Here is a 27934-nt window from a genome sequence, read left to right on the forward strand (position 1 = left end):
GAACCACAGATTTTTTTTAAACAATCCTGAAGCCTAAGAGTGAACCTTGGTCCATGTAATGTTGAAAACAGGCCCACTGCTTTACTTGCCCCAGGAGCGAGAGCGAACAGGTGGAATGAAGTCAGGGCACACCTTGGTGCTGCTTGTAAATCCTGTGTGATGCTGTGCTTTCCCTGATCACACCCGGTCTGATCCCCTTCTCCATGGACACCATCTAGGGCCATCCCACAGGTTCCTGGTCCTCCCAGGACCCCGCCTGGGGCCACAGTGGGAGGCCAAGTCAGCAGGCCTGGTCGGCGGATTGGCCTCAGGCCCACTCTGTCCACTGGCACCTCTGAGGAGAACACACACGGTTCCCAGCTCATCCTGACCCAGGGTTAGACTGGGTGGGGCTCACGTCAAAGTCTCTGTCCTTTTTTATTTATGAAAATCAGCACATATGCAGAAGGCATAGGAGAAGGAGCAAAGACTACAAAGGAAGAAACGTTTTAAAAAAAATCACCATTTCTTTGTTGAGACAGGAGTGGCTAACAGCAAGGTGCCCATCAGCTGCATGTGTGAAAAATCCCTCCTCTAGAACAGAATGTGGACACAGGCACCATCTGCCACAATGGTGAGCAACAGTCACTGAGCGCTTTAAAAGTCCGATGATTTCCAGAGCTTATTTCCTTTTGTTAATTATAAAAATCACTATAGGTATAAGAGATGCAGTACAGCAGTAGGCGCTAAGACAACATGTAACATTTAAAATCAAAAAGTCAGACGTGACTCTGAAGTGCAGCTCTCCGCCTCACCAGCTGGGTGGTCTTGGGCAAGTCACTAAACCTCTCTGAGACTCGGTTTCCTCATCTGCCTAGTAAGAATACTAATAGTCCGTATCCGGGAGGGCCGTGTGGGGTTGATGAGAAAGAGTGAATAAAGTACCCAGCCTTGGGCCCAGCACACTGCACGAGCTTCTTGCATTAGCTATTACCCTGCCTTCCATTCCCAGCCGAATCTCTGATCTCTTCAAAAGGGTGAGAAGCATGAAATCACAATAATTTGCTGAAATTTTTGATGTTTGTAATCGCAGCCAACTGAGTCTCTGTGGAGCTGCACCCAAAGGAAGGCCAGCGGAGCCTTCACTTCGAGTTACTTCTTCCCCAGCCTTCTAAACAGGCACGTTCAAGGGTGCATCTTGTTTCCCACCAACTGTTTCTCTAAATGAGTACATGGGCTCCTGTTGGCGTTTCTCAAGGGAGAGAAACCACATTTCCCAGCAGCGGACTCTGCCTTCTTTCTCTACAGATGCCCGTTCTCATTAGGTCTTCCTGATGCCCACAACTGTTTGCCCTGAGAGCCACAAAACTTTTTAAAATGCAAAGTTTGTTCCTTTAAAACCATGAGCAGACAGACACAGAAAACAAATTTATGGTTAACCGAAGTGGAGACGGGGGAGGAATATATTGGGAGTATGGGATTAATAGATGCACACTTCCATACATAAAATAGATAAACAACAATGATTTACTGTATAGCACAATGAACTATATTCAGTATCTTGTAATAACCTATAATGGAAAAGAATTAAGAACAGAACACACACACAAACTTATATATATACCTGAATCACTTTGCTGTATACCTGAAACTAACACAACATCGTAAATCAACTATACTTCAATTAAAGAAAAACCTGTGAGTAGAGTGTTTCCTGAGAGAAGCCTGGCATGTAAACAAGACCTTCAGGCTGCTATAGTTTGGCAGGGGTGGGGTGTTGTGGGGGTGAGCAGGCACACAGGTGAAGGGGAGATGCAGGGAGGCACGGGAGACACGAGCGTCCCCTTCTCCTGTTGGGCAGAGCCTGCGGTGGCTCCGTGGCAGGGAGCGGGACTTCTTTTCTGTGTAGCATGCTCACCTCACTGGTCATGGCACACATCCACGTGGAGACAGACGTGGGTGTAAAACAGAGTGTGTGTGAATGTGCCAACCTCTCTTTCATGTTCAAACAGTTCTGTGCAGGCTTCACTGCCGTTGACTCGCATCCCGGCCCTGGTGAGATGGTCCAGACTGTGGAATTACAGCTACCTGCATGTCACTGCCACTAAATACCCCGAAGGGTTGTAACTTCACTGTAACCAACACTTGTGGCCACATAGTGAGAGGCACCCTTGAAAATCTGGTTTTGTTCATGGGGGGAAAGGAGAACTCACAAGCTCATTCTCTAAATAATTAGGACGATGTGTCACTGACCCTTCCTGCCACCACCTCCACTGCTATCCTGGTGTCCCTGGGTGTCCCACTTTGAAACGCCTTCCTCACTCAGGGGGTTTCTTCCTTCTGCAGCTTGGCAAAAAGCTCATCCTCAGTCCCTCTTTCCTGCCCGTTACCCCCTACCAGGAAAGCTTCTGCTATCAGACCCATCATCCCCTGGGTTCCTGAAATCACTGGACAGGCTCAAATGGGGAAGAAATTTACAACCTCAGCTACGAGGGCCCAATGCAGAGCTGGGTGTGCACAAACTCCACCTGACCGGGTGAAGCGAAGGTCTCTGCAAAGCCCATAAAAAAGACCTTGAACTTGTTATATTTTAATGGAAACAGGAATGATTAAGTGAGCTACACACACAAGAGACAGGGAGAGAGAGAGGTATGGGTAGAGGATCAGAGAACTCAGCCAGGCAGAATGAAAGGGGCATGTGGGGCTCACAGAGGCATTTGCTGGTCCACCGGAGACAGGCCTGTGGGCCACACCTCAGCTGACCGAAGTGGGCAGGAGAGGACTAAGGGACAGACAGTGGAACACAATTCCCTAAGGAAGACAAGTAAACAGACATGTCTGCCAGGTCACTGGATGAGCTCTTTCCTCCCGCTGCAGAGAGAAACACACAACACACACACCCTGCTTATAACAAGTGGACAGAGTTCACTGCATCTGTTGATTTTAATTACCTGCAAACAGAGTGATTCTACTACTTTCCTTGAGGGGAGCTTTCTGAAAGTAGCTTCACTCTGCTTACCTTCATTAACGAGGGATCGGAACACATCAAAGCAGAAGTGGGCACGAGGAGAATCAAGGCGGAGGGCAGGGCTTGCGCGGACCGGGTGCCCAAGTCTGGAGTCACTGTGAAGCTCTGCTCTCATTAGCTTCAAGAACACCCCATGTTCTGGGCCCTGCTCTTCTGTGGCATGTGGCACAGGGCCAGGCACAAGTCCACCCACAATAGGAAAATGGGCGGTTCCTGAGCCCCAGGATGCTACAGAGGGCTGGGCCCCAGCTTTCTGTAGCTCTGCCCCTTGGCTGTACCAGGTGGGGACTCACCTCCACAGGCTGAGAGTTGGATCTCCTTATTCATGCATTTGATGAGCCTGCTCTGCTGGGGGAGATTAGCCATCACCTACTTCTCCCTGGGTCACTCTGTGGGTCTGCTCCACCCCCAAACTTCCTTGCTTTATTTCAGTTAACTTAGCACAGTGATAAGTGCACCTCCCTCTCTTTGGAGAAAAAAGATGGCTCAAACAGGTACATTACTTCCCTGTCCAGAAAAGCAGGCAGAGAGTCTGGGCACCCACGCCAGCCGCAGGGGCTGCAGGTGAGTCAGGGGGTTGAGAACCAAGAACTGCAGGCTGACCTGCAGGCCTCGCTGGACTCATGTACCCACTGTCTTCCCAGCCACTGGCCCCTTTAACACCTTATGTCATCAGGGAACAGAAGAACCTGAAAGGGACTCCCTGTGTACAGAAGAGCGAGAAAACCCTTGCCTTCAGCCTGTCAGTAAGCAGGAAACACTTTCAGGCAGGGACCCAGAGTCAACATATTTGAGTTGTGGCTGGCCTGACAGCTGCTGAGTTTGTCATACAGATAATTAAATAAACTGCTTGAGCACAGAGATTCAATATGTGGTGTCATTTAGCGGCTGCTACACGGGGGCCTTGATCTTAATTGAAGGTGCAATAGGGGAGAAGCTTAAAAAAGTCCCAAATCAACTTCTCGCTCTAGTAATTAAACATTTGACTCCTGATCATCATTCAAAGCCTCCCAAGTTTTGGCCTTAGTTCCATTAAATGGTGCTAAGCAGCCTGAACCAAGGGCCTCCCTCCTTTCCACGCAGGGCCTTCCTGGAGCAGCATCCTGCAGGGAAGCTTGCAGGGCAAAAGGCTCCATGTCACCCCCTCACCCCACCTCCTTCTCCTTCCCTCCTTCCTCATGCTCCCTCAACACCCACTGATGTGCTCCCCCCACTCCCCCTTTGAGCAGGGTCCTACTTATGAATCTATCACCTCCTTTGCTGGGACCCTGTGATTTGTGTTGCATGGTGGGCCTCCAGCTAGGGCTTCCCATCCTCTCATGTGGGGCCCTCTATGGGACTGTGTGAGCCCTCTAACACATAATCATCAATTTGTGCATTCATATAAGAAATGAATGGAACATCTCCAATAAGCAAAGAATAGAAAGACAAATCACATTTCCCCACTCATAAGGACATCCAAGATAGTGGGAGGACACGCAAGCTAACAAGAAGTTGTAACAGAGGGAGGATGCTGCTCTTGCTAGAAGTTCTGATGGCACCTTGGGCAGCTTGGGGCTTATACAGGAAATCCCCTGGGCTCTATAGGTTTATCTCAGTTAAAGCGTGAACCTAGAAATCCTTGGTGATGAGTTCCTGGACAGGTCGTCTTTTCCAGCCCATAGCACACCCCTCAAGCTTTCTGGGGTAGTGATGAAGAGGGAGGTCCCCTCAAGGCCATCCCTGGGTGAGGGTGCTGGAAATTAGAAAGAAAACATAGCACAGTGGCTAAGAGTTTGGGCTTTCAGTGCTGACAAGGCCCTACCTAGATGATCTGTCCCTACACCTCTTGGATGTCTCTCCCCTTCTGCACACTGCTCCAGCAACCCTAGTCCCCTTTTTGATCCCCCAAAGTGCCAGGAGACCTCTCACACCTCTCTCAAAAGAGGGTCTTTGCATCTGTTATTTCTTCCGCTGGGATGTTCTTGCCCCGGATATTCAAATGCCTCCCTCCCTGACATCCCAGCCTCCTTCAGGCCTTTGCTCAAAAGTCACTTCTCATGTTAGATGTTCTCACTAACTTCTTTCCCTGTCTTCCTCTTCTCTGGCCCTTGTCACCATCTAAGACACCTAATCTCCTGTTTACTGTCTCCTCCCCCACCATAAGACTGTATGCTCCACGAGGGCAGGAACCCTGTCTGTTTGTGCACTGCTGTATCCCCAGTGCCCAGAGTAGACTCGACTCATAGGAAGCGTATGTTCTTTGCATGAACGGATGAAAGGGTTCAAGCAGGAGAGCATGTGGTCAGAGTTACCTCTTGGAGGGTTCATTCTTAAAGCCACATGGAAGGTGGGTTTGAAGAAATATCTGACCAGGAGCTGGGAGAACAACTAGGGGCCCTGTGAAGAGTCAGAGGGCAGGAGCTGGACCAGGAAGACTGATAGACACCCATGTAGGAGGGATGTAGTAAGACCAGACCTGTAAAGTGCCACCTGGACTTGGCATTTACAAGGACGCAGTGTTCCTAATAGGGACAAGAGCCAGGCGCAAGCCTTGGAGGGCAGAGCGCCGGGGAGCTGGGAAAACGGAGGTGGCCAGCGCAGGCAAGGCCTCAGGTGCCTGGGAGAGAAGGAGGGGAGAGGTGAAATGGTATCTTGAGGGATGCTGGGACGAAGTCAGCTCTTTAGGCTGTAGGGTGAAAGAGTGTGAGCCTGTCAGTGGACACAGAGAAGGAGGGGCTGGAATAAGAGGGAGTGGGTGCTGCGAAAGAACAGGAAACATTGTGGGGGGCCTCGGAGACTGCAACCTGTTCCCATAAGTGAAATCAGTGCAGTGCGAGACTTTCTCAGCTCAATAACTTATTAGCAATTTTTAATTACTGGAATGTATTTAAAGTGTGGTGGCTCTGTGAAGCACACCACACGTGCTGAACTGACAGCATTCTTGCGTACTTGCAGGGTGCTCATGTCAGAACACTGTCTTGCATAAAACCTAGAGGAAATATCCAGAGGGGACACATGTTTAAGTCATGTTTCTTGATCCTGGAAGCAGATACTATAAATGGGATGACTGTGACCCGAGGGCCACTGTGCTGGAAGGCTGTTGGTGATGCACTGATGCCGGCAGAACCTATGGGGGAGGCTGCAAGAAGGAGACGGTCCGTGAAGACTTCCGTCCTTGGTCCTTGAGATCTTGGGGTGTCTCTGGCTAGAGCAGCCCCACACAGTGGCCCAGAGAGTTGGGGTACTGGGGACTAGACCCCGACCTTCTTCTGGCTGTTAATTCCATGATGTCAGGCCTGGCATCCTGATCATACTGGTACTCTCAGGTCCTGCACAGCCTTGGCACCCAGTGGCCATTCAACAATGTCTCTATCTCTTCAGCAAGTGGTGTTGGGAAAGCTGGACAGCTGCATGTAAATCAATGAAGCTAGAACACACCCTCACATCATACATAAAAATAAACTCAAAATGGCTTAAAGACTGAAATACAAGACATAACACCATAAAGCTCCTAAAAGAGAACACAGACAAAACATTCTCTGACATAAATTGCACCAATGTTTTCTTTGGTCAGTCTCCCAAGGCAATAGAAATAAAAACAAAAATGAACAAATGGGACCTAATCAAACTTATAAGCTTTTGCACAGCAAAGGAAACCATAAACAAAATGAAAAGACAACCTATGGACTGGGAGGAAATATTTGCAAATGATGCGACCGATAAGGGTTTAATTTCCAAAGTATACAAACAGCTCCTACAATTCAATAACGAAGAAACAAACAACCCAATTGAAAAATGGGCAGAAGACCTAAATAGACATTTCTCCAAAAAAGACATATAGACGTTCAATAGGCACATGAAAAGATGCTCATCATCTCTAATTATTAGAGAAATGCAAATCAAAACAACAATGAGGTACCACCTCACACAAGTCAGAATGGTCATCATTAAAAAGTCTACACATAATAACTGCTAGAGGGGGTGTGGAGAAAAGGGAACCCTCCTGCACTGTTGGTGGGAATGTAAATTGGTGTAGCCACTATGGAGAACAGTATGGAGGTTCCTCAAAAACTGAAAATAGAATTGCCATAGGATCCAGCAATCCCATTCCTGGGCATGTATCCAGGCAAAACTATAATTCAAAAAGATACATGCACCCCTATGTTCATAGCAGCACTAGTCACAATAGCCAAGACATGGAAACATTCATTGACAGATGAATGTATAAAGAAGATGTGGTACATATATACAATGAAATACTACTCAGCCATAAAAAGGAATGAAATAATGCCATTTGCAGCAACATAGATGCAACTAGAGATTACCATACTAACTGAAGTAAGTCAGAAAGAGAAAGACAAACACCATATATCACTTATATGTGGAATCTAAAATACTACAAAAATGAGTATCTATGAAACAAAAACACACCCACAAATATAGAGAACAGACTTGTGGTTGCCAAGGGCGGGGGGTGGCGGAGGGAAGGACTGGGAGTTTGGGATTAGCAGATGCAAACTAGTATATACATGATGGATGAACAACAAGGTCCTACTGTATAACACAGGGAACTATATTAAATATTCTGTGATAAACCATAATGGAAAAGAATATGAAAAAGAATATACAGATGTATAACTGAGTCACGTTGCTGTACACATAACATTGTAAATCAACTAAACTTCAATAACATTAAAAAAAAAAACCCAATATCTCTGAAGCGAGACAGCTTGGTAGCAAATGGCCACATCCCCCTGTGTGGAGCTCAAAGTGAAGGACAGGAAGGGTACAGAGAGATTCCTTTGCAAGGGCTGGGGAAGCAGCAGCAGCCTTTGGACAGAATGCAGGTGGGGCCAGGAGTGGAAGGACAGTTGGAAGAGACTGGAAACAGGTAGGGGGGCTGGAGAGAAAGTAGAGGCCAGTGCCCAGGGGCCAGAGCAAGCTAACAGTGGGCATGCCCCAGAGGCTCTGTGGCTTCGTCTCCAGGTTCCCTCTGACAGCTCTGGGAGATGCTGAGTTTCCCACTCCTTCCTTAGGGGAGAGGAAGTGGTCTGGTGCTCTGGTGTGCAGAGGCCCTGTGGGTTCGGGATGACTGAGCCAGCTCTCCTGGAGAAGCTCCCAGCTGGCCCTCTTGATGACCTGCACAGCAGGGAGGCCTGGCCCAGCAGCAGAGGCCTTTCCCACTGACCATGGCTCCTGAGTCCTCCCTCCACAAAGTCTCCTGGGGGAAAAGGATAAAGCAGTCGCATCTGCTGTGAACATGCCTCGCTGGGACCGAATTAAAAAGAGCCCCGAAGCTGGGGGTGATTGTGAAGGGTGGGCTGTAGTGGCAGAGCCTGTGGAACTTGGGGCAGGTACTCGTCCTCTCTGGGCCTCCGGGTTCCCATCTGGGGAACGGAAAAGCTGGACTATCTTATCTGACACTCAGTCAGCTTGAGTTCAAATTACCTAGGTTGGCACACAGGCCTCACTCTTACCCACTTGTCTGCATTCACCTGTAATCTCCGTCACCATCCCCCCACCCCGCCCCTGCACCCAGGACCTGCATCTGAATCACCTGCTCTGTCTCGTCTGCACCCTAGGATGCCCTCACTCACCTTTCAAGATTCACCTCAAATGTCTCTTCTCCAGCTCTCTCCCCAGATATTCCCCTTCTCATCCTCTGGTGGACCAATCCCTCCCTCAGGCTCAACTGACAGCTCCTGAGAACCTTTTATGCATTCCAGAAACTTCCTCTAGACCTGGAATCAGGAGCTCTTGGTTCTCCTCTTCCATCTCTACTAGCTCACGGGGTGAACTTGAATAACTCACTGCCATCTCTTTTCAAAAAGCAAGGCCGACTTATGGGGCAGGAATAGAGACGCAGATGTAGAGAACAGGTATGTGGACACAGGGTGGGTGGGGAAGGGGAGGGTGGGATGAACTGGGAGATTAGGTTTGACATAAACGCACTACCATGTGTAAAATAGATAACTATTGCGAACCTGCTGTATAGCTCAGGGAGCTCAGCTCGGTGCTCTAGGATGACCTAGATGGGGGGCAAAGTGGGCGAGGGATGTCGAAGAGGGAGGGGATGTAGGTATGCATATAGCTGGTTTACTTCATTGTACAGCAGAAACTAACACAACACTGTAAAGCAATTTTACTCTAATTTTCAAAAAAACAACCAAGGCAGTTGGAGAAGCTGATAGAAGTCTGATCATTTGGAGGTCAAATTCCAGTCATTCGTTAAATACACATGGAGGACCAATGTTCTTCTCTCCCCTTGTTCACAGAACATCCACACCCCTGACCTCTAAGCCCATATCCAGCATGGTCACATGTGGGCAGGGTTCTTACAGCCTCCTGTGTCTGCCTCTCGACTGTGCCCTGATGTTTGCAATGACAACACCGTCCTCTGGAGTGCTGCTGACACTGCTTAGAGAAGAGTGCTCATGATGCGACTGGCACTGCTCATTTTATGCTCGCGACACCATGAGGTAGGCACTATCATTATTCCCATCTTACAGACGCAGTAAGTGAGACAGAGCGTATGTGCCTTCTCCAAGGCGGTGTGGAATGGCCCCACGGCTGACCTAAAGCCGGTGCCTTTGGTCCTGTGCCACCTGCTCCCTCAGCTAGGGCCTCTCCGCAGGCCCCAGCACCTCCCCGCTGTAGGGACCGCTCCAGCAGGGTGAAGCCAAATCCCTTAGGATGCCTGCCACCACCAACATGGCCCTGCACCCGCTGCTCCCACACTGTGGGACTCTGAGTCTCTCTGGGGCTGGGCCGATACAGCTGGGAATGTGAGTAGCTCTCCCTGGCAGGGCAGAGGAGACTTGTCGAAGTGTGGAAATGCCCTGGAGGTATGGGACTCAATTTATGTTTCTAAAGCAGTAAGACGCAAAGTAACAACAACAACTAAATACCCAAAAGAAGAAAAGAAGTCTTTGGCAGCAAGATCTATCTGCTCTTCTAACTTGTAACAGAAGTTTGGGTTTTTATTCCTGTGTTTAGTAACACTTAAGAAAAAAAGGTTTATTAGTGAGCCCATAGTATGTATAATTTTTAAAATAAAAACTAGCAATTATTTCCTCTGATTTCATGAGCCTGGGAACTCCCCTCTGAAGCACCAAAGCGTACCTACAAATTCCACACAGGATAAGGAAACTTAATGGTCTGTTTAGAACTGAAACCCTAACAGGCTTCTTTCTTCCATAATTTCATGGTTTGTTGGGAAAACTGCCCAACTATGACACTATCATCTGGGATAATACAAGCCAGGCGTGCTGAGTGATAGCTGAGTGGCAAACTTGTCTTCTCCAACAGTGTAGGAGATAAAGCGTGAATTCAGAATTGAGTCAAAAAGATCATTTTCAAAGTGCCAGCTAGTTCACAAATAGGAATGCCATGTCACAAGATAACTTTTAAGACAAAAACTCTAGAAGAAGTTAAAGGTACAGAGAAATCCACCTACTATCTTGGTGTTCACTGGTAATATTTGGTACCGAGGACAGATGTGACTCTAATTTTGCCCCAAGGAGAAGGAGAGACAGTATCCCACCTCCCTTGTCCCCCTGACTTTCAGCGAGTGAGACCCTGCTTGGGACGTCAGGACTGCTGGTATGGAAGCTGCCAACACCCGCTGAAGCAAGGCTGCTGAGTTCAGTTTTGATTTTCTCACCAGCTAATGATCCCTCAATGATGTTGTATTTCATTCTGTATTCACACAGTATCCCATTACCATAGCAACAGGAATGTGATACCACAAGTTTTCTTGTACATGGGCTTCGAATGCTTCCTCTCCTCCCTGGCAGAGGGGTTAGTGTCATGTCCCCAGTCGGTACCCTTGAGAACCCCCTCCGCACCCCAGTGAGGTCTCAGGGGCTCTGGTGGCAGAGCGAGCGCTCTGAACTGCGGTGGCCTCGCCTAGGAACCCACCACCACGTCCCCGTCCCCCTCGCTCTATGTGCTCCAACCCCGTAAGGACAGTCCTAATATAGTGACTTCTGGGGGCAGACAAAGCCCCAGAGAGTGAAGTCATAACTTCTCTTTGTAAAGCTGGTAGGAAAAGACAGTGAAACATTATGATTTTAGAATTTTTCTTTGCATGGGAAAAAGGTATTTTTAAGTTTCCTGGATCAACAACTCCCTGGAAATTCGGGATGAAAGACAAATCGTCATCAATGGAGCTCAAGATGGCATTAAATACTCTGCTGCCATCTTGGGGTGAGGACTCACGGAAGCTGTCCTTTATACCCACCAGCCTTTTTCCCAAGAATCCCATCCTGCCTGCCCCCCAGCTCTCTGTCAATCCATTACGCCCCGCTCCCCGTTGGAGCCATGGTTCTGGCGAAGGTGGAGAAGTGTGCTCCCAAAGCACCCTCCTAGGCCTGGCTGCCTCTGCGCCCTCCAAGGCCCTGGGACCAGTGAACAGGTCTCTACTGCTTGCTGGGCATTCCCTATGGAAACGCTGGAGAAGGAGAGGCCGGCTGGCCTCCTGCCTAGGAACTGGAGCTGATGCTGAACCAGAGGCAGTGAAGGCTTCTCCGTGGGGTCCAGACCCACGGGGCCAGGGCTGCAGATGGGGGAACCCTAGCCCCAGTTGGGCATCTCCAGGATAGCCTGAGGGCCTGACTCTCAGCACCTTCCTCTACCACTCTCCATCTACCAGCAAGCCATCTGGGCCCAAGACCTGCTGGGCAGAGCCCTTGTTCCTGCCTCTGCATTCCCCTCACAGCTTGCGCACCTCTCTGCTCCAGGCCTGAGGCCACACTGAATTAGATAAATGATGACAACAGGTGTCATTAATACCCGACACGTGTAACATACCCGGCCCACGCTAAGTGGTCTCTGTGCTGCATCTCCTTTACTTTTCTCCACGGAGCAGGTGGGAACTGCCAATAGCCCCTTTTTACAGCTGAGGAAAAGGCCCAGAGAGGCGGAATCATGCACCCAAGGTCACAGAACTGGGCTGCAACCCCAGGTCCCTCTGGGACTTTGCAGGTACCCCTTTCCACTGAAAAGGGATCTTCTGCAGAGCAGCTCTGTCTGCCACTCGAGTGGGTGGGAATTCACAAAATTGGTGAAAAACCCAATGAATCAGAAGGATTCAGTGGATAAATTCAATCAGCACGAAGAAGCAGAACCAAGACCTAATCTGCCTGCCCCTCCTGCACGCTCTCCAGCTCTCCCCTGGCACCCCTCACCGTGGCAGGTTTTGTGGTGGGTGATTTTCTCTCATGTGATGTAAGAAATGCTGTTTGAATAACTGACGGTGAGGGAGGCTGTGAACACTCTGATGCAGAAATAAAAACCTTTAGAAAGATGCAAGTTGGGGGATACTGGAAACTGGAGAATGGAACGTCAGTCTATAAAAATTCAACATGACCAATAAGGCTTGAGCAAGTGGTCAAGTGTTTTAGTGCTCACAGCTGCTGAGGCATCAGCAGCCCTGGGCTGGGCAGGGCTTCCAGGCCTCGGAAATTTTTCCTGGGCTCATCTTGTCTTGATTCTTCATTGGGCCTCATGATTTCTAAAGCACGTCAGCATTCGTGTCATAAGCATGGCTATGAAAGGGTCCAAGACTTCCCATCACAAGATAAACTCAACTTTCCAGAGACCCGCCTGCTCCAGGACCCTGCTGCCAGGGCCCGTGGATGAGGTGGGAAAGCTGCCCTTTCTTGGGGTGCAGAAGGCCCACAGACCTGGACTCTACCGTGAATCCTCCTGCCACATGGTCTAGGCGCCTGTGCAAGTGAGACCAGAGCTCTGCCCTTCCCTCTGGGCACCCAGGCTCCCAGCTGTGACCACACAGAAGCCCTTTTCTGTCAGTGTCACCAGCACTCTGCAGCGGGGCTCAATCCAGGCTTTCTCCTCCCCTCCCGGCCCTGCCCCACAGCAAGTCTCGGACCTCATGCAGCCCCACGTGGGCTCCCCACCTCCAGCGTCCCCCGGCTCGGGCCAGTGGGCCTGTTCCCACCTGCCCAAGTGCTGCTTCTGCCGTCTCACATCGTCTAAGTTATTCATGTGTGATCATTTGGGTTCAGTATCACAAATATTTCTACGGGCTGTGGCATGCACCATTCATTGGGGTCGCATGGACATGGGAATTTGCGGTCTAGCTCTCATATTCTTGAGCATCTGTGAGTTGTTGACGTCTTGGTGCAAGGCCCTGAGCCACATGCTGAGACTATATTCGCGCACCAAGAGCCACGGGCTCTGCCCTTGAGGCTCTTACCATCCACTGGGAGCTGGCACTGTCCCTCTCACTCAAGCCCAGCAGAGGGCGTGAACCCTTTGGCCCCAACTCCACAGACACGTTCTGAAGTTCTTGCAGGACCTTCCTCATCTCGCTCAGAGGTGTACTGGACAGGCCAGGTGACCTCTCTAGGCCAGAGCTGGAGTGCCCACCACACTGGGAACCACTGGACTGCGGTGTCCATCTGGCCACATTCTACACACAGCATGGTATCCTGATTCACGAGACACTGTCCAGAGGGGCCAGCGTGCTCTCTGCCACCACCTGGCTGGGCCCACCCTGCGCAAGAGACCTGGGCAGCGCCTTTCAGCCTGGTTCCTACTGGACACATGGTCTGCACCAGACCAGGGCTTAGTGGGCCTCCCTGGCTTCTGCTCTCCCAGGGCCTTCCTCTAAGGGCAGGGGCCTCTGGAGGTGGACACAAACGCACACGCATCACTGAAACACTGCCACTGCTATGTTGTTAAGGCTCTTTCCTCTTTCTCTTTTTTTAAAAACACATTTAACCTGTAACACGCAGCACCCAGGTCATTTGTCAGAAGCGCATTAGAAAATCCATGACAAAACCCACGAGCATAGAGGCAGAGAGCTGTCTTCCTACCTTTAAGGAAACAGTCCTTGCTGTGGACGATGACAATCTTCTTTCCCAGCAGGCAAGCAGCACGGTGGAGCTCACAGTGGTTTTCGTAAACCCTCCCGTCGGAGCCACACACGGGCACGTAGCTGGGACTGCAGGCCTCCAGGCATCGGCACTCGGGCTCCCCCGTCTCCCTGCTGAGTGTGCACCTGCTCCCGCGGCTGCAGAACTTCTTCCTGCAGGAGGCCGGCAGCCCACGGTGGCTGGAAAGCCCTGCCAGGCACAGAAACACAGAAGGTCAGCCGTGAGCACGCAGGGGTATGTGGCACAGCCCACCTGTGTGGCTCTTTCAGCCTGTGGTGAGCAGAGGCTGTGAGGCTGAGGCCTGGGGGCTCGGGCGCCCCGTGGAGCCCCTGCCCCTCTGGTGGCGGTGCTATGAGCAGTGCCCTGCCGTGTAGAGCCCAGGTATTTTGGCTGGCTCTTGCCAAACATCTCAGACACAACCCCTGCCCATCCTGGAAGGGAGGAGTAAACAGAGGGCCACACGGAGCTGGCAAAGTACCGATGGACCCTGCTGATTGAGTGGAGGAGGGCTTTCCAAGGGACAGAGGGCTTGAGCCAAGGCTCCCGTAACCACAGCGCAGGGAGCACTTGCCTGTCTCTGGGAGGAGACGGTGTGGGTTGGGGGGATAAGGGTAGCAAGGCGGGGTTCTGCCTTATAGACTCAGACAGCCAAGCAGAGGTGTTCTGGTCTGATATGTTAGGCACTGGGGAGCCGTGGTGGGGTCTAGGGAGCAAGTGTGGAATAAGGAGAAAATGGTACTCTTAAGTGTTTAGGATCGAGGGGCAGCCAAGGCAGGGAGGCCAGAAGTTGACCTATTCCTCTGAGGAGAATACAGTTCTCTAGGCCACAACAGCAGTGGTGGCACCAGCAGCCTTTGTCCCCTGCTCAGTCCTTTCTAGCACAGTACTGCAGCCTGCAGCCGTGGGCAAGAAGGCCGAGAGCATGGAAACAGCAGCTGCTGTGTTCCTTTGGGTCTCACACTTGCCATGTTGTTGTGTGTCTCCTGCACCCAACACATGCCCATAGTGATCTCAGGCAGTGGTGTCCAGAGCTCACACACCAAAGCAGCAGGACAGCTGGTAGAGGGGCTTATTGCTGAAAAGGTTCACTTACATGGAGGGCCAAATAAGCATCTACCACCAACGTGACACTCCTCCAAAGAGTCCAGAAAACTGGATGATTGCCACGTGGCATTAATGGCAACAGATAGGAAATTGAGAATTATAAAGGGATATCAAGACACAAAAAATTAAAACATGAATGCAGATTTTATGGGCACAGAAGTCTTTGCTGTTAAGTTTTAATTAAATCTTCTTCAAACTATTGGCAAGACAGAATGGCCTGGGCCATCAAGACTGAACTTTCAGCCTCAACTCCTACCCCATGGGATTAAAATGCCTAAGGAAAAAAAACCCTTGTTTTTGGTTGAGTCTGTTTTTCATCATTATAGATTTGAAAAGAAAAAGAAAAGTCAGTTATCGGTAGATTAACTGCTTGATTCAATAACTCATTTAAATTCCTCCAGCCTTGGCAAGCTGAGAAATATTGACTTTTTCTTGAATCATAATAAACTAGAAGGTCAAAATATCTCTGAGCAGTATAAAAGTGCAGATGGTAAGTGGGCGTGGGAATCCCCTTTATCCACTTTGCTAACTGTTGGCGCGTCACCGCGAAGGCTAGGTGGCATTCACTGGCCCCAGCATGCACCCTCCTGCCAAGGCTGACAGGTTGGGGGGAGCCAAGGCACACAGCTGTGGGAGGCTCTGGGCCGGAGGCCTTTCACCCACGGTGTTTATGGCTGCTTTGCCACTGAGCGTGTTTGATTAGTATGATTCTCCTGGGTTATTGGGAAATGGGTTATCCTGGAGAGCACCGAGGCTACTGGAAGAAACTAACCAGCTCTAAAAATATCAGCCTTTGTTTCTTTCCCAAGTCAATGCCAGGACACAAAGTGCTGCCATTGTATCACTATTTTAATAAACTTCCCTGTGGGATGAGAAGGATACCCACTAGCCACCCCATTTTGAAGAACCAAAGCCCAACTTTCCGAGCCTCTGGTCTTTCAGTTCCTGCTTTGGTGCTTTGGCCCCGGCTGTGCTACCTGACCAGACTGGCCTCTCTCTGGGTACATCAGTTCCAATGCACCCTTGGGGTCCACTTCCTCCCCCAGGTGCCTGCTGCCACCTCCAGTCCGAGGGCCCCTCTCTGAACCCCGTGACCCTGAGAGGGTCTGCCCCACTCTCTGGCCTCAGGATGCCCCACGGGTTCAAGGCCTTTGTCTTCTTTGTCCTGCCCCTCACTCAGGATTTAAGAAACACAATAGTTTTCAAAGCTGTCCTCCCTAACTCTGTTTCAGTGCTTAACCCCCAGGCTAGAAGCTGGGATGGGAAGGTGGAAAGGGCCCTGCATGCAGTGGCTGTTCAGGGGTGTACCTCCCTTGCCACCTCCACGTGGGGAGCTGGAGGGATGGAGGCATGAAGGGGAGGCAACTGTCCGTAGAGGCGGGCCTCCTCTGGGGTAAAGGGGACTAGGACCAGAAGTGGCAGTGCAGCGAGGCCCTTCAGAGACCCCCTAATCCAGTGCAGGCATCAATGGAAGGCCAGTGAGCTGTGGACGGGGGTGGGGAGAATCCTCTCTACCTGCTCCTATCCCCTCTGAGACGCCCACATGCCCAGGCTGCACCCAACACCTCTGAGGATCAGCGCTGCATGTGGCGTTTCCGACGCCCAGGTTTGATCATCCTGCAGGTGTGGCTCTGAGGGCCTCCCCCAGCCTGTGCTCTGAGGGGTCAGTGTTAAGAAAACAGTTGTGCCAACCTGCGCTCATCGAAGTGGCCAAGAACACTCAGGTTCTCTCTGATGTGGAAATGGGCTGTTGGCTAATATTTGATTCCTAATTATTTGCAATTAAGACAGAAGTACCTTGAAAGCCCTGAACCTGCCCTTCCCAGTCTGTGGCCAGTAGGCCCCCTGACCAGCAGAGAATGCCGTGCATGGGGGCGGTCTGGGGTACTGACCCTGGCCTCTGAGACGCCGGCCAAGCGTTGTTTCATTAAATGAGCCCCTTGTCACCACTTCCTCTTTGTTATGAAAACAGAATGAATTCCCCCCCCACCAGGACGATGATAAAACAGTAATGGGAAAGGTAACCAAGTGAGACTGCCAGCAACTGCCTACAGTATTTATGAGGACGCCCATGATGCCTGAAAAAGATATAATGTTCTTAATTTATAGTCATAAAGAAAGTCATTTACCCAGGTTAGAAACTGATCATCTCACCAAATAAGCTGCTTTTCAACACTAATTAAATGTACCGAACATGGTCAGACATGGGAATTGTTACATGAAAGTGATGGTGGCAGAAGAAACAAGTCCATTTGTACCAGTTGGTGCTAAAGCCTCCCTCTGCAATTCAAACAAGGATTCTCGATTTGACCGCCACAGACCAGGGATCTGCAGGTGGTGAAGGTTAGACATGGTCGAGTCAAGCCCGCCTGACCCCAGGGGAGGGATCAGAGGGAGAAGCCTTCCTCCTTCACCCAGAGCAGGAAGCCTCCTTCCTTGGTTTCTCATCTCTGACCACAGCACAGAGTACAGACAGTTCAGTTATTTTGCCCCCAAACTCTGACTCAGTCTCTGAAACTGGTTCTTCACACAGAGCAAACCAGGGAGCTCTCCCCTCTCAGGGATCGTGCCATTTGAGTTCCGCTTTGGGAGGCTAATTCTACTTCGGGCATGTTTGCCCAGGGCAGCATTTCACCTGAGAACTTGTCCTTGGCTTGCCTACTGAGGGGAGCCCCTCCTTTTTCCCAGCCTGCCCTCTGTGGGCAGTGCTGCCTAGGCACCCTCTGGCTGGCCTCAGTGTCCCAGCAAAGGGCTGGGGCTGAGACGCCCACTACCTTGCCCCACCCCTCCACAAAGCCACAGTGAGGTGATGGCTTGGCTCTACGGTGGCTGCACACTCTGCAGGGCCCAAGGCCAAGAAGAACGGGACGTGGAGGCGGAAGACGAGAGGCCACAGGTGCAGCCCCAAGTACCTGCCGCCCTGCACGCTGATGGACTCACTGCTGCCTGCCGTAAACCCCTGTCTGGCACTGCAGTGGTCTCCAGCTTCTGCAGACAGAAGGTATTTGTACAGGAATGAGGGGCCCACCTGTCAGCAGACATAGCCCTTTACACACAGATTATATGCTTTATTTTCTGTGCATTGATATGGATCCACTGGGGAGTTGCAGCCCATATCCTGCGTAATGGTCAGGTTCTTTAAAGACCTAGAGTGAAGAGTGGTGTGTGTACAGAGGTGTAGCTATGTGGGCTGTATCAGCCAGAGGCTGAAGGTGATGGTCCCAGTACGTGTCCCTACCTCATAGCCCCAGACATGCCCAAGGTGGTCTGGAGACAGAGCGTCTGGTAAACTTTGACTCTGTTTAGCAGAGACCATGCAAGTGCCTTGGAAGTGTTGGCAGAATTTGGGTTTGTGCGAGAGCCAGGCAGAGACCCAGGTCTGCAGTCAGTGCAGTTTCTACACACCAGATGGGGTGGGTGGTAACAACCGGGTGCTTCAGGAGTGCCTGCCGGCCAGCCCTCCAACCACCTATTCATCCAACAAATACTTACGGAGCACCTCCCATGGGCCAGACCCTATTCTAGGTGCTGGGGACACAAGGCAGACTGGGACATTGTCCTCAGGGCACTGATAGTACAGTGCAAGAAGACACACAAGAGCGTGAACAGGCAAACACACACACAAGACAAATGTGGGCTGGGGAAAAGGCCAGGAAGGAGTTAAATAGGGTGCTGCAATGGGCCAGCTTTCATCTGAGGTCAGGGAAGCCTTGTTTTTTTTTTGGGGGGGGCTTTCATTTTACTTTATTTATTTATATTTTTTAACATCTTTACTGGAGCATAATTGCTTTACAATGGTGTGTTAGTTTCTGCTTTATAACAAAGTGAATCAGTTATACATATACATATATCCCCATATCCCCTCCCCCTTGCATCTCCCTCCCACCCTCCTTACCCCACCCCTCTAGGTGGTCACAAAGCACCGAGCTGATCTCCCTGTGCTATGCAGCTGCTTCACACTAGCTATATATTTTACATTTGGTAGTGTATATATGTCCAGGCCACTCTCTCACTTCGTCCCAGCTTACCCTTCCCCCTCCCCATGTCCTCAAGTCCATTCTCTATGTCTACATCTTTATTCCTGTCCTGCCCCTAGGTTCTTCAGAACCTTTTTTATTTTTTTAGATCCCATATATATGTGTTAACATACGGTATTTTTCTCTTTCTGACTTACTTCACTCTGTGTGACAGTCTCTAGGTCCATCCACCTCACTACAAATAACTCAATTTCATTTCTTTTTCTGGCTAATATTCCATTGTATATATGTGCCACATCTTCTTTATCCATTCATCTGTCGATGGACACTTAGGTTGCTTCCATATCCTGGCTATTGTATATAGAGCTGCAATGAACATTGCAGTACATGACTTTTTTGAATTATGGTTTTCTCAGGGTATATGCCCAGTAGTGGGATTGCTGGGTCTTACGGTAGTTCTATTTTTAGTTTTTTAAGGAACCTCCATACTGTTCTCTATAGTGGCTGTATCAATTTACATTCCCACCAACAGTGCAAGAGGGTTTCCTTTTCTCCACGCCCTCTCCAGCATTTATTGTTCGTAGATTTTTTGATGATGGCCATTCTGACTGGTGTGAGGTGATAGCTCATTGTAGTTTTTTTTTTTTTCTTTTTTCTCATTGTAGTTTTGATTTGCCTTTCTCTAATGGTTAGTGATGTTGAGCATCCTTTCATGTGTTTCTTGGCAATCTGTATGTCTTCTTGGGAGAAATGTCTATTTAGGTCTTCTGCCTTGAGAACGTGAGATTTGACCTGAGACCTGAAAGTCAGTGGGCAGAGCCCCGGGCCGGGGAGAGAACAGCAGCCTGGGGGCCTGGAGCCCTGTGTACAGAGCAAGGGGACAGCACAGGGAGAGGCCTGGATTGCTCCCAGGCAGACCTCACTGGGGCAGAACCAGTCTGTAGAGTCAAATTTTCCCCCTTGCCCAGCTGTACCCCCGGGAAAGTGGGGTGACTCTGGTTCCCTGGAAGCCTGCAGTCAGCTCTTGGGAACTGAGTGTTGGAGGGAGGCCCCATCTCCTGGCATTCAGCACTCCTAGCTCCACGCCTGGCTGAAAAGGGCCCGTCCTCAAACACTCCCACAGGCCACAAGGCTCTTAGCACCTCACAGGCTGCTGGGGGGGACGAGAAAAGCTCTCCTGGTCTCTCAGCACTGGCCCCCTTGGTGGCAACCTCCATATTCTCTGGGTGACCTGAGTACTGCGGCTGCCCTGGGTCCACCTCTGCCCTGCAAAGTCTCATTCATGCTCAAGGGTTGGAAAGAATCTGCAATTCCTCCCAGGGAGATGTGCATTTCCAGTAGTACCCAGCCGGGGGGCTGTTGCTTAAAGTAAATCCTAGTTACTGAGTAAACGGTAAACTCCTGTTTACTGAGGTGTGCCAATGGTCAGGCACCATGCTTAACCCTTACATGAGCTCATCTAATCCTCATTTCATCCTTGTAACAGCCCTCTGAAGTAGACACACAGGCCTCACTCTGAATGTATTTGTGGCATGTATATGTGCCCATTTTACAGACTGGGAAATACAAGTCAAGCAGTGACATGCCTATGGTCAGACAGCAAGTAGGTTGTAGGTGGTACAGCCTAGATTTGAATGAGTCTTACCCCAAATCCCTCGGATTTGGGATAATCTGCTCAGTCAGGAATACGATCCCTGACTCAAGGAACTCAGGCCAGGAGGGTTCAGATGTCCATAGTCTGAGCTTCTCCAACATCAGTACACATACAAATGTCAGCAGCCCTGGCCGGTAGGTTCTCTGCTGCTCACACACCCCAAGAATATGCAGCTAGGAGGCCAATTTAGCAAATTCTCTGAGGGCTGGAGGTTTACGAGTCACAGGAGGAAGCGCTGCTTGGATCTTCGGACATCGAATCCCAAACCCACTCCTCAAGCATGGACACCGGGTCTGCGACCCCCTCCCTCCATTATGATGTCTTTCAGCTTCAGTGGCCCCCTGCCCCCCTCCTCTGGGCTTTTCCCCTGAAATTGTTCAGGTGACTAGTGGGCAGATGTGATGTTCTCTCAGTGACCACACAGCACAGCCTAAGCCGAGAGCACTGTGTGCTTCATGAAAATGGAAGTCTGACCAGCTCGGAAAGACGTGACCAATTTTCCAGCTCCCAAAGCTTAACAGAAATATATGGTTACCCATCGCTGGAAGGTAACTTAACCTGTTCTGTGTATGGCTCACAGATACTAAATTAAGGTCTGACAAATTGGCTTCAAAACACACCACTAAGTCAAAGCCAGAAATGCCTGGCACGCGGAGAGAGGAAGGAGGACCTTTAACCCTCAGTGGGCTCTCAGTTCTGCCTGAGGAATTTGATTCTAACCAATTCTGCATCAAACCAAAGCACAGACTAGGATGCTACAAACTGTCCAATGTCCCTGGGCAGGGCTTCTGGAGGCAGTTATTTCCAGTCAGGGATGAAGAACATAAGTGCCAAAGTATACTTTCCAAAAACTTGAAAACAGGACTCTGATGAGAATACAAAATGAGCAAGTGTTAAAGATTTATTCAACTCAGGAATGAGGGCCCTGCAGGAGGGTGAAGCTGGTTCAAAGGAGAGTTGGAGGAGGTTTACAGGCATTGGAGAGAGAAGGTGGGATGAGATAGCCAGGAGAGGCACACCACCAGGTAATGACCTACAGGGCAAGAACACCGTACCGTTTGGGGGTTATTTTTTCCACCAGAAAGAAATAGTTTACATCTTTACTGGAAACAAATCTGTAAGTTAACATGTAACTGCATAGTCTGGGCTTTTAATTAACACAAAATAGTGAGTTGAACAAAGATACAACTCCCTAGCATGGATCAGTATATCATTTTTATACTGCTAAAACATGTTCCCATATGACACGTGGAGAACTTGCCACCCTCCCTTGTCCTTATTGCCAAGCTCTGGATAATTTTCCTAATGCCACAAAGTGCCTACAGGTGTCATCTGAGTCAGCTGCCAGGACTTTCACCCTTGCCTCCTACCTGGGGCAGCTCCTTCCTCTGGAGCCCCCAGCCTCACAAAAGACCCCAGAGGGAGGAAATGAGACCCCAAACCACTGAGCTCAGCTCTGCTGAACTCTCACGTGCTGAAAGGCACCTGGTGTGGGAGGGTAAGAACAAGCTGGAGCCGGTCGGGTGCAAGTGAACCCATCCTCGTGCTCACATGAACCCTGAACCGCATCTGGGTTTCAAGCAATCCGTGGTTAAACCTCACATTGACCCAGCCCTGGGCTCCTGGCTTGTTAGCTGTGTGATTCCAGGCAAGTTCCCTACCCTCTTTTCCCTCTAATTTAAAAAGGAGGATAACAATGGTTTGCCCTTTACAGGATTTTTCTTTTTTGGGGGGATTAAATGAGCTGATTCATGTGAAGGGCTTGGCACATAGTAAGTGCTCAATTCAGACATTTGGAATTACTGACAGGTTGAATAAATAAGACTGAAAAATAAGAAGCCATTTGGTTTTACTGATATAAGTGTATACAAGCGTGGGCTGGTTACAGTCTTCAGGAGGCCTGCCTTAATGAAAAGGGAAGCATATTTATATTGAAAGTATTGGTTTTAAAAGGCAGACTCGCAATAGCATGCTTCATAATATCTCGAGGAAATGCTTCCCTTGCAGTTTCTCTTACACTGGGAGTTTGCTTGACCCAAGTAAAGTCTGCCCAGCTTCTGAGGGAGTCTGAAATCACACATTCTCAGGGCACACTGAACAGCACTGGCCTGAAGCCCAAACGCAGCAGGCTCCACTCCACACCTCAGGGTCCCTGCCAGGAGAGCCCAGAGCTCAGTTTCAAAGGTAGTTATGGCACGGCCCTGGTCCTGTGAACGTCGCAGGCCCACTTACCTCAGTCAGTCCTGGTGTATCTCTCCCCTCTGGGAGCCCTTTGCACCGTTATGCCGTCTCTCCCTCTATATTGTATGATGATAGTAAAGCTACCTAACTCATGATTTCTAAGAGCTTTCTCCCTGGGGCCTCCCACAGGCATACTCCACTTAAAATGGGCTCCCAGACTGCTGGCCTGGAGCTTTCTCTAGCTGTTTGCCAGCACTCAGCACTTCTCACCCCCTGCTCCTGGGGCTCCCCTGACAGAAGAGCAGGCCCTGGGGCAGGGCCTCCGCAGCCGGACTTCACAGTCACCCAGAGCTCCAGGGCGGGCATGCGGTGGTCCCTGTGGTTTCAGGGCAAAGACGAGGTTCTACTTCTGCTGTTCAGAGCTCGGCACAGGGCCTGGCACAGAGTGGGCTGTGGAAAACGCCAGGTGAAAGACAGAATCTGATTAGGACACTACAGAGACCCAAGACGGCTTGCTAGAGATCTGAGTAATCAGAAATCAATGGTTCCAAAGAAACAGACATGGCGACACAGTGAGTAATAGAAGGAGTGGAGACTGTGGACAGCATTTGGGTGGGAGACTAGAGACCTGGGTTCTGTCTGGGTTCTACCAAAGCAAGTCTCTTTCACACCTGAGCTACAGTTTCCTTATCGGTAACATGAGGCAGTGTCTAGAAATTCCTTGAGATTGAATTTAGGGTGTCTATAAAAGCCTGTGTTCTAATTTGCACATCTCTTGGCTGTAATAAAACTACAATAATCCCTTCTTTTTCTTTTTGCCTCTATTTGCCCTATCAAGTTATTTCAACTGGCCTCTGAAGGGTTATTTTAGAGCCGAACTTGGGAGGAAAAGCTGCATAAAAATGTGAAGCACAATAGGATTTTTGCCCTTGGGAGAGTTTCTTTTACAAAATGGTTTTGTTTTAGAGTACTTCCTCCAAATATATTCCTATCCCCAAGTTCCTGTTCCTCTCCAGTTCGCATCTGTCTTATTCTCTGTCACCAGGGCCCTCGTTTTCCCTCCTGGTACCGAGCTCCCTTGTCACTTTCTCTAGCTCCTCGGGGCTCCCTGCGTCTTCCAGCTGAGAGGGCCCGTTGTTGCTGCTCTCAGTGGGTCTTCACTCTCTCCCTGATGCCTCATTACGTGGGTTTGTTCCTGCTTCTCCACCAACTAATGATTCAAGGCCATGACACCTCGGACTGCCTCCAATTATTTCAAGGTTTATTGTGAAGATACTCAGCGTGAGCCACCAGGATGCTCCCCAAGACTTTAGACCTATGACCACAGAGGGGATGCTAAATCCTTCTAGGGCCCTTTACCTGCTGTACAAGTGCTGCCCCCAGGTCAACACATTATCTTCGTAGATCAGTGGACTTTGATGTGTCTTATAAACAGAGAGAATAATATGTACTTCTTGACCATTCTTTTAAAGAAAAAAATGAAGCACAATGAAAATATCTAATCTTAGCACAGAAAAATTTAGTACTTTCAATCAGAAGGGTATCATTCTCTCCTCTCAAAGATCTGCCCTTTTCTCTCATTGGGATTAGCAGCCATAAAAATATTTGTTGGATAATATCAAAATAAAACTGAGTAATAGTATCAGATAGGTAATTCCATTTCTCCTCTGGTTTGCCTGAACCAAGTGGCTGCTGAGGCCTCTGGCAGGTGGGCCTAAGGGCTCAGGGAGGCTGGCTATCCTGGCTGAATGGGTCTCCCCCTCAAGACCAGGAGAGCACATGCTGACCAGAGAGCAGGAGGCTTTTTCCAGGTGTCTCCGCAGGGGTTCGACAACCTGTCTACTCCCACATAAAGGCCCTCGGGATCAGCCACCCCCTATCAGGGCCTATCTGGGAGACCACTACTGCATTAGAGTCCTTCAGCGTCTGAACTTGAGCTCCAGTGAGTAAGCAGTGGGCAATAACCATGCACACTAGGGGGTCCAGCCTCTAGCGGGAGGAGGAGCAACCAGAATCAGAGCTGTTGGAGAAGGATAACAACTTCAACAGAGACAACAAACTATCAAAACTCCAGAAGTGACTACAGCACAGAGAAGCTTTTCAAGAGAGTTGTGATTTTTGAACCAAAAAGAAAATAAGAGGAATTTGAAAAGAGAATGGTCAGTATTGGGATTCAAATTAGTGGCCTCCAAGATCAAGTAGAGTACATATCACAAAGCCCAGAGCAAAACTAGAAAAAAAATTCTAAAATACAGTAGTCATTCTAAATAAAAACTTTAAAGAAAAAAGGCATGGAGGACAATTTCCAAATACGTCCCTTTAAATGATCAACCACTGTTTCAATTAAAAATCAGGAGCCAGGCAGGGATACTTGTCATCACCATTTTTATTCATAAAGGAAGTGTAGTAAGACAAGAAAATGAAATACTAGTAAAAATTTGGAAAAGACAACTAACTATCTCTTTTTGCTGATTGTATATCTATTGTATATCTATATACTTAGGAAACTGATTGTATATCTATATACTTAGGAAACCAAGGGGCTCTAATGCAAAGATATGAAAATTTTAAGAGAATTATTATGAGGTGGTTGGACAGATGATAAATATGCCCAAATTAACCATTCTTTTCTTCACTAGCAAAATAATTAGAAATGGGAAAGGGAAAATAGTCCACTCATAATAATGATAAGACTATAAAAGATAAGACTATATTGGCCCCAGATAACCAAGAAAAATAGGAAAAAGATTAATGAAGGGGGATGTGCCTTTCCAGCTATCAGAACATCAAACCAGAAAGCTGCTATGATCAAATCAATATGAATAATGACTGAGGAATAGACAGATCAATGACTGTAGTTATGACAATAAAATAGAAGAGGGGATCCAGAAATAAATCCCTGTGTATCTGAAAATTCGATGTATGACAAGAGTGGCTATTGCATGGGGTACATGATAGTCATTTGATAAATGATGTTGGGGTACCTAGCTATCCACCTGGAATAAAATAACATCAGAACCCTATTTCACACCACATAAAAGTCAAATTCAAGTAGCTGTAAATGTTTAAGTTATTCTTATTAAATAATGAGTGGATATAAAAGAACAGTTACACACTTTGTGGACAGCATAAGCGTTGCAGCACGATGAACAAATATGTACTCACCTACCCATTTAAAGAAAAAGAACAGTTTCATTAGTTTTCAGTTCCTCCGATACTATACCCTCATTTCCACTCCAAGGTAAACATTATCTGGATTTTTTTGTTTATTATTATTTTGCTTTTCTTTGTAGTTTGATCTCATCTTTGTATTTCTATGCAATATACTGCTTTTTTAAAACATGTTTCTGAACTTTACAGAAATGAATCACATTGTATTTATTTACCTGAGAAGTTACCTCTTTGCTCTTGCACTATGTTTTGTTTCATCCACATCGTTGCATATACCTGTAATTCATTTTCACTTATGTTGCCCATTGTACACACACATCATTATTCATTTATACAGTCTATTTAGGTTGTTGATTGCCTTTTCCATGGTCCTCTTTCTCTCTTTTGTTTCTTTATTTTGGATTGAATACTTCACCTTCCATTCTTTTTCTTATAGTCATAAACATTGAACATACTCTTTTTATTCTTCTACTCTTTACTCCATAAATTAAAAAATGTATAAATTAACCCAAGTCTAAAGTTAACCAATAACTTTACCCTCTACATGAAGAGCATATGAACTACAATCATTCCTTTCCTGACCTAAATATATGATAATAGTATATATTAATTCTATCTTTATTCCTCAAATTTTCCTAGTTGTGTTTGTCTAAAATATCCATTTTATCCTTGTTTTAAAGAGTCATTTATGCTGTTTAATTAATTCTATGTTCACAGATTTTTCCTCTCAACTCAATAAACATTTTATTCCCCTGCTCCTTGGCTTCCACTGTTGTTGAGATGTCAGCTGACAGCCTTTTCATTCTTTTGTAGGTAATCCATCTTTTCTCTTTGGATCATTTTAAGATCTTCCCTTTGGTTTTCTGCAGTTTCTCTATGATGTAAGTATGCATATTTCTTTGCTTTTGTTCTGCCTATAATTCATTGGGTTTCCTGGAAGTGAGGATTCATGTCTTTCATCAATTCGTGGAACTCACGGTCATCTTCCTTTAGATACTGTCTCTGCTCCATTATTTCTCTCCTTTTTCAGGCATTCTGATTAGACACATGTTACAAGTTCTCATTCTATCTCAATATCTCTTATCTCTTTCACCTTTCCCATATTTGGTTTCTCTGTGCTGCATTCTGTGTAATGTTTTCAAATTCATCTTCTAGCTCCTGAATTCCCTCTTTAGCTTTTTCTAGTCTACTCTTACATTCTCCCATTGAGTGTTTAACTTTGAATTTTTATTTCTAGAAGTTCTGTTTAGTTCTTCATGAAGATGAATGGTCATCTGTAGAATCTCTTGATTTTCAACCATATTCCAATCTTCAAAAAATATTAAACATACATATTTTATTTTCTGTGTCACTTTGCTATTTATGCTGGTTGTTACATGGTGCTTCCCCTCGTGGTGTTTTAAGATTTTTTTTTTTTTTTTTTAAAGAATGAGCTCACATTTCCTGGAAGTTGATCTGTGAAAATTCAGGATGCACAGTTTAAAGAGGAGCTCATCTTGATTGTGCCAGGCATTCAAGGACTCCATCATTCTGGGTTAAACTCAATTTTATGTTTGAGATTTTACAGACGACTTAGGTAGTTTGCATCTGAGCTACAATTTCTTGTGGAGATCAGTATATGGTTATATGTTATCATGGGACATTTTCCCTCTCTGCTCTCTAATTTTGTGCCAAGATTTGAGACAAGCACATTTTCTTGCACTTGCTTGGGACAGGGTTTGTTTCTTTCTTGTTTAACCCTCCACTGTGGATGTAACCCTCTGGAGTTTCAGGTTTATAATGGGAAGGGGGAAATTTTTCCAAATATGTCCACCTTGGAAGGACCCTGGGATTTGTCCTTGCTGCCCTGAATTATGTTGGGTGTGCAAACCAAAGCTAAGGTTCACCCAATTTGGCAAAAGCCCTCCAGGTAAAGCCAGCTTCATAGCTACATTACCTCTCTAGGTTTCTGATTTCA

General features: G+C 48.1%; 1 protein-coding gene across 9 annotated transcripts in view; it reads right to left on the minus strand.

Moving 5' to 3' along the window:
* The window catches only part of FSTL4 (follistatin like 4), a 444888-nt gene that overhangs the window by 229514 nt on the left and 187440 nt on the right, over positions 1-27934 (minus strand). For 8 of the 9 annotated variants that reach the window (XR_010840231.1, XM_067031630.1, XM_067031632.1 and 5 more), the window contains exon 4: positions 13831-14079. The exons of the other annotated variant lie outside the window; for it this stretch is intronic. Coding sequence is in view for 7 of the 8 variants with exons in the window: in XM_067031630.1 (XP_066887731.1) it covers positions 13831-14079 (249 nt within the window). In the remaining variant the exon portion in view is untranslated. The remainder of the gene's footprint in view (positions 1-13830; positions 14080-27934) is intronic. 9 annotated transcript variants of the gene reach the window in all.

Source organism: Kogia breviceps, chromosome 4 (genome assembly GCF_026419965.1).
Source record: "Kogia breviceps isolate mKogBre1 chromosome 4, mKogBre1 haplotype 1, whole genome shotgun sequence".
Lineage (NCBI taxonomy): Eukaryota > Metazoa > Chordata > Mammalia > Artiodactyla > Physeteridae > Kogia > Kogia breviceps.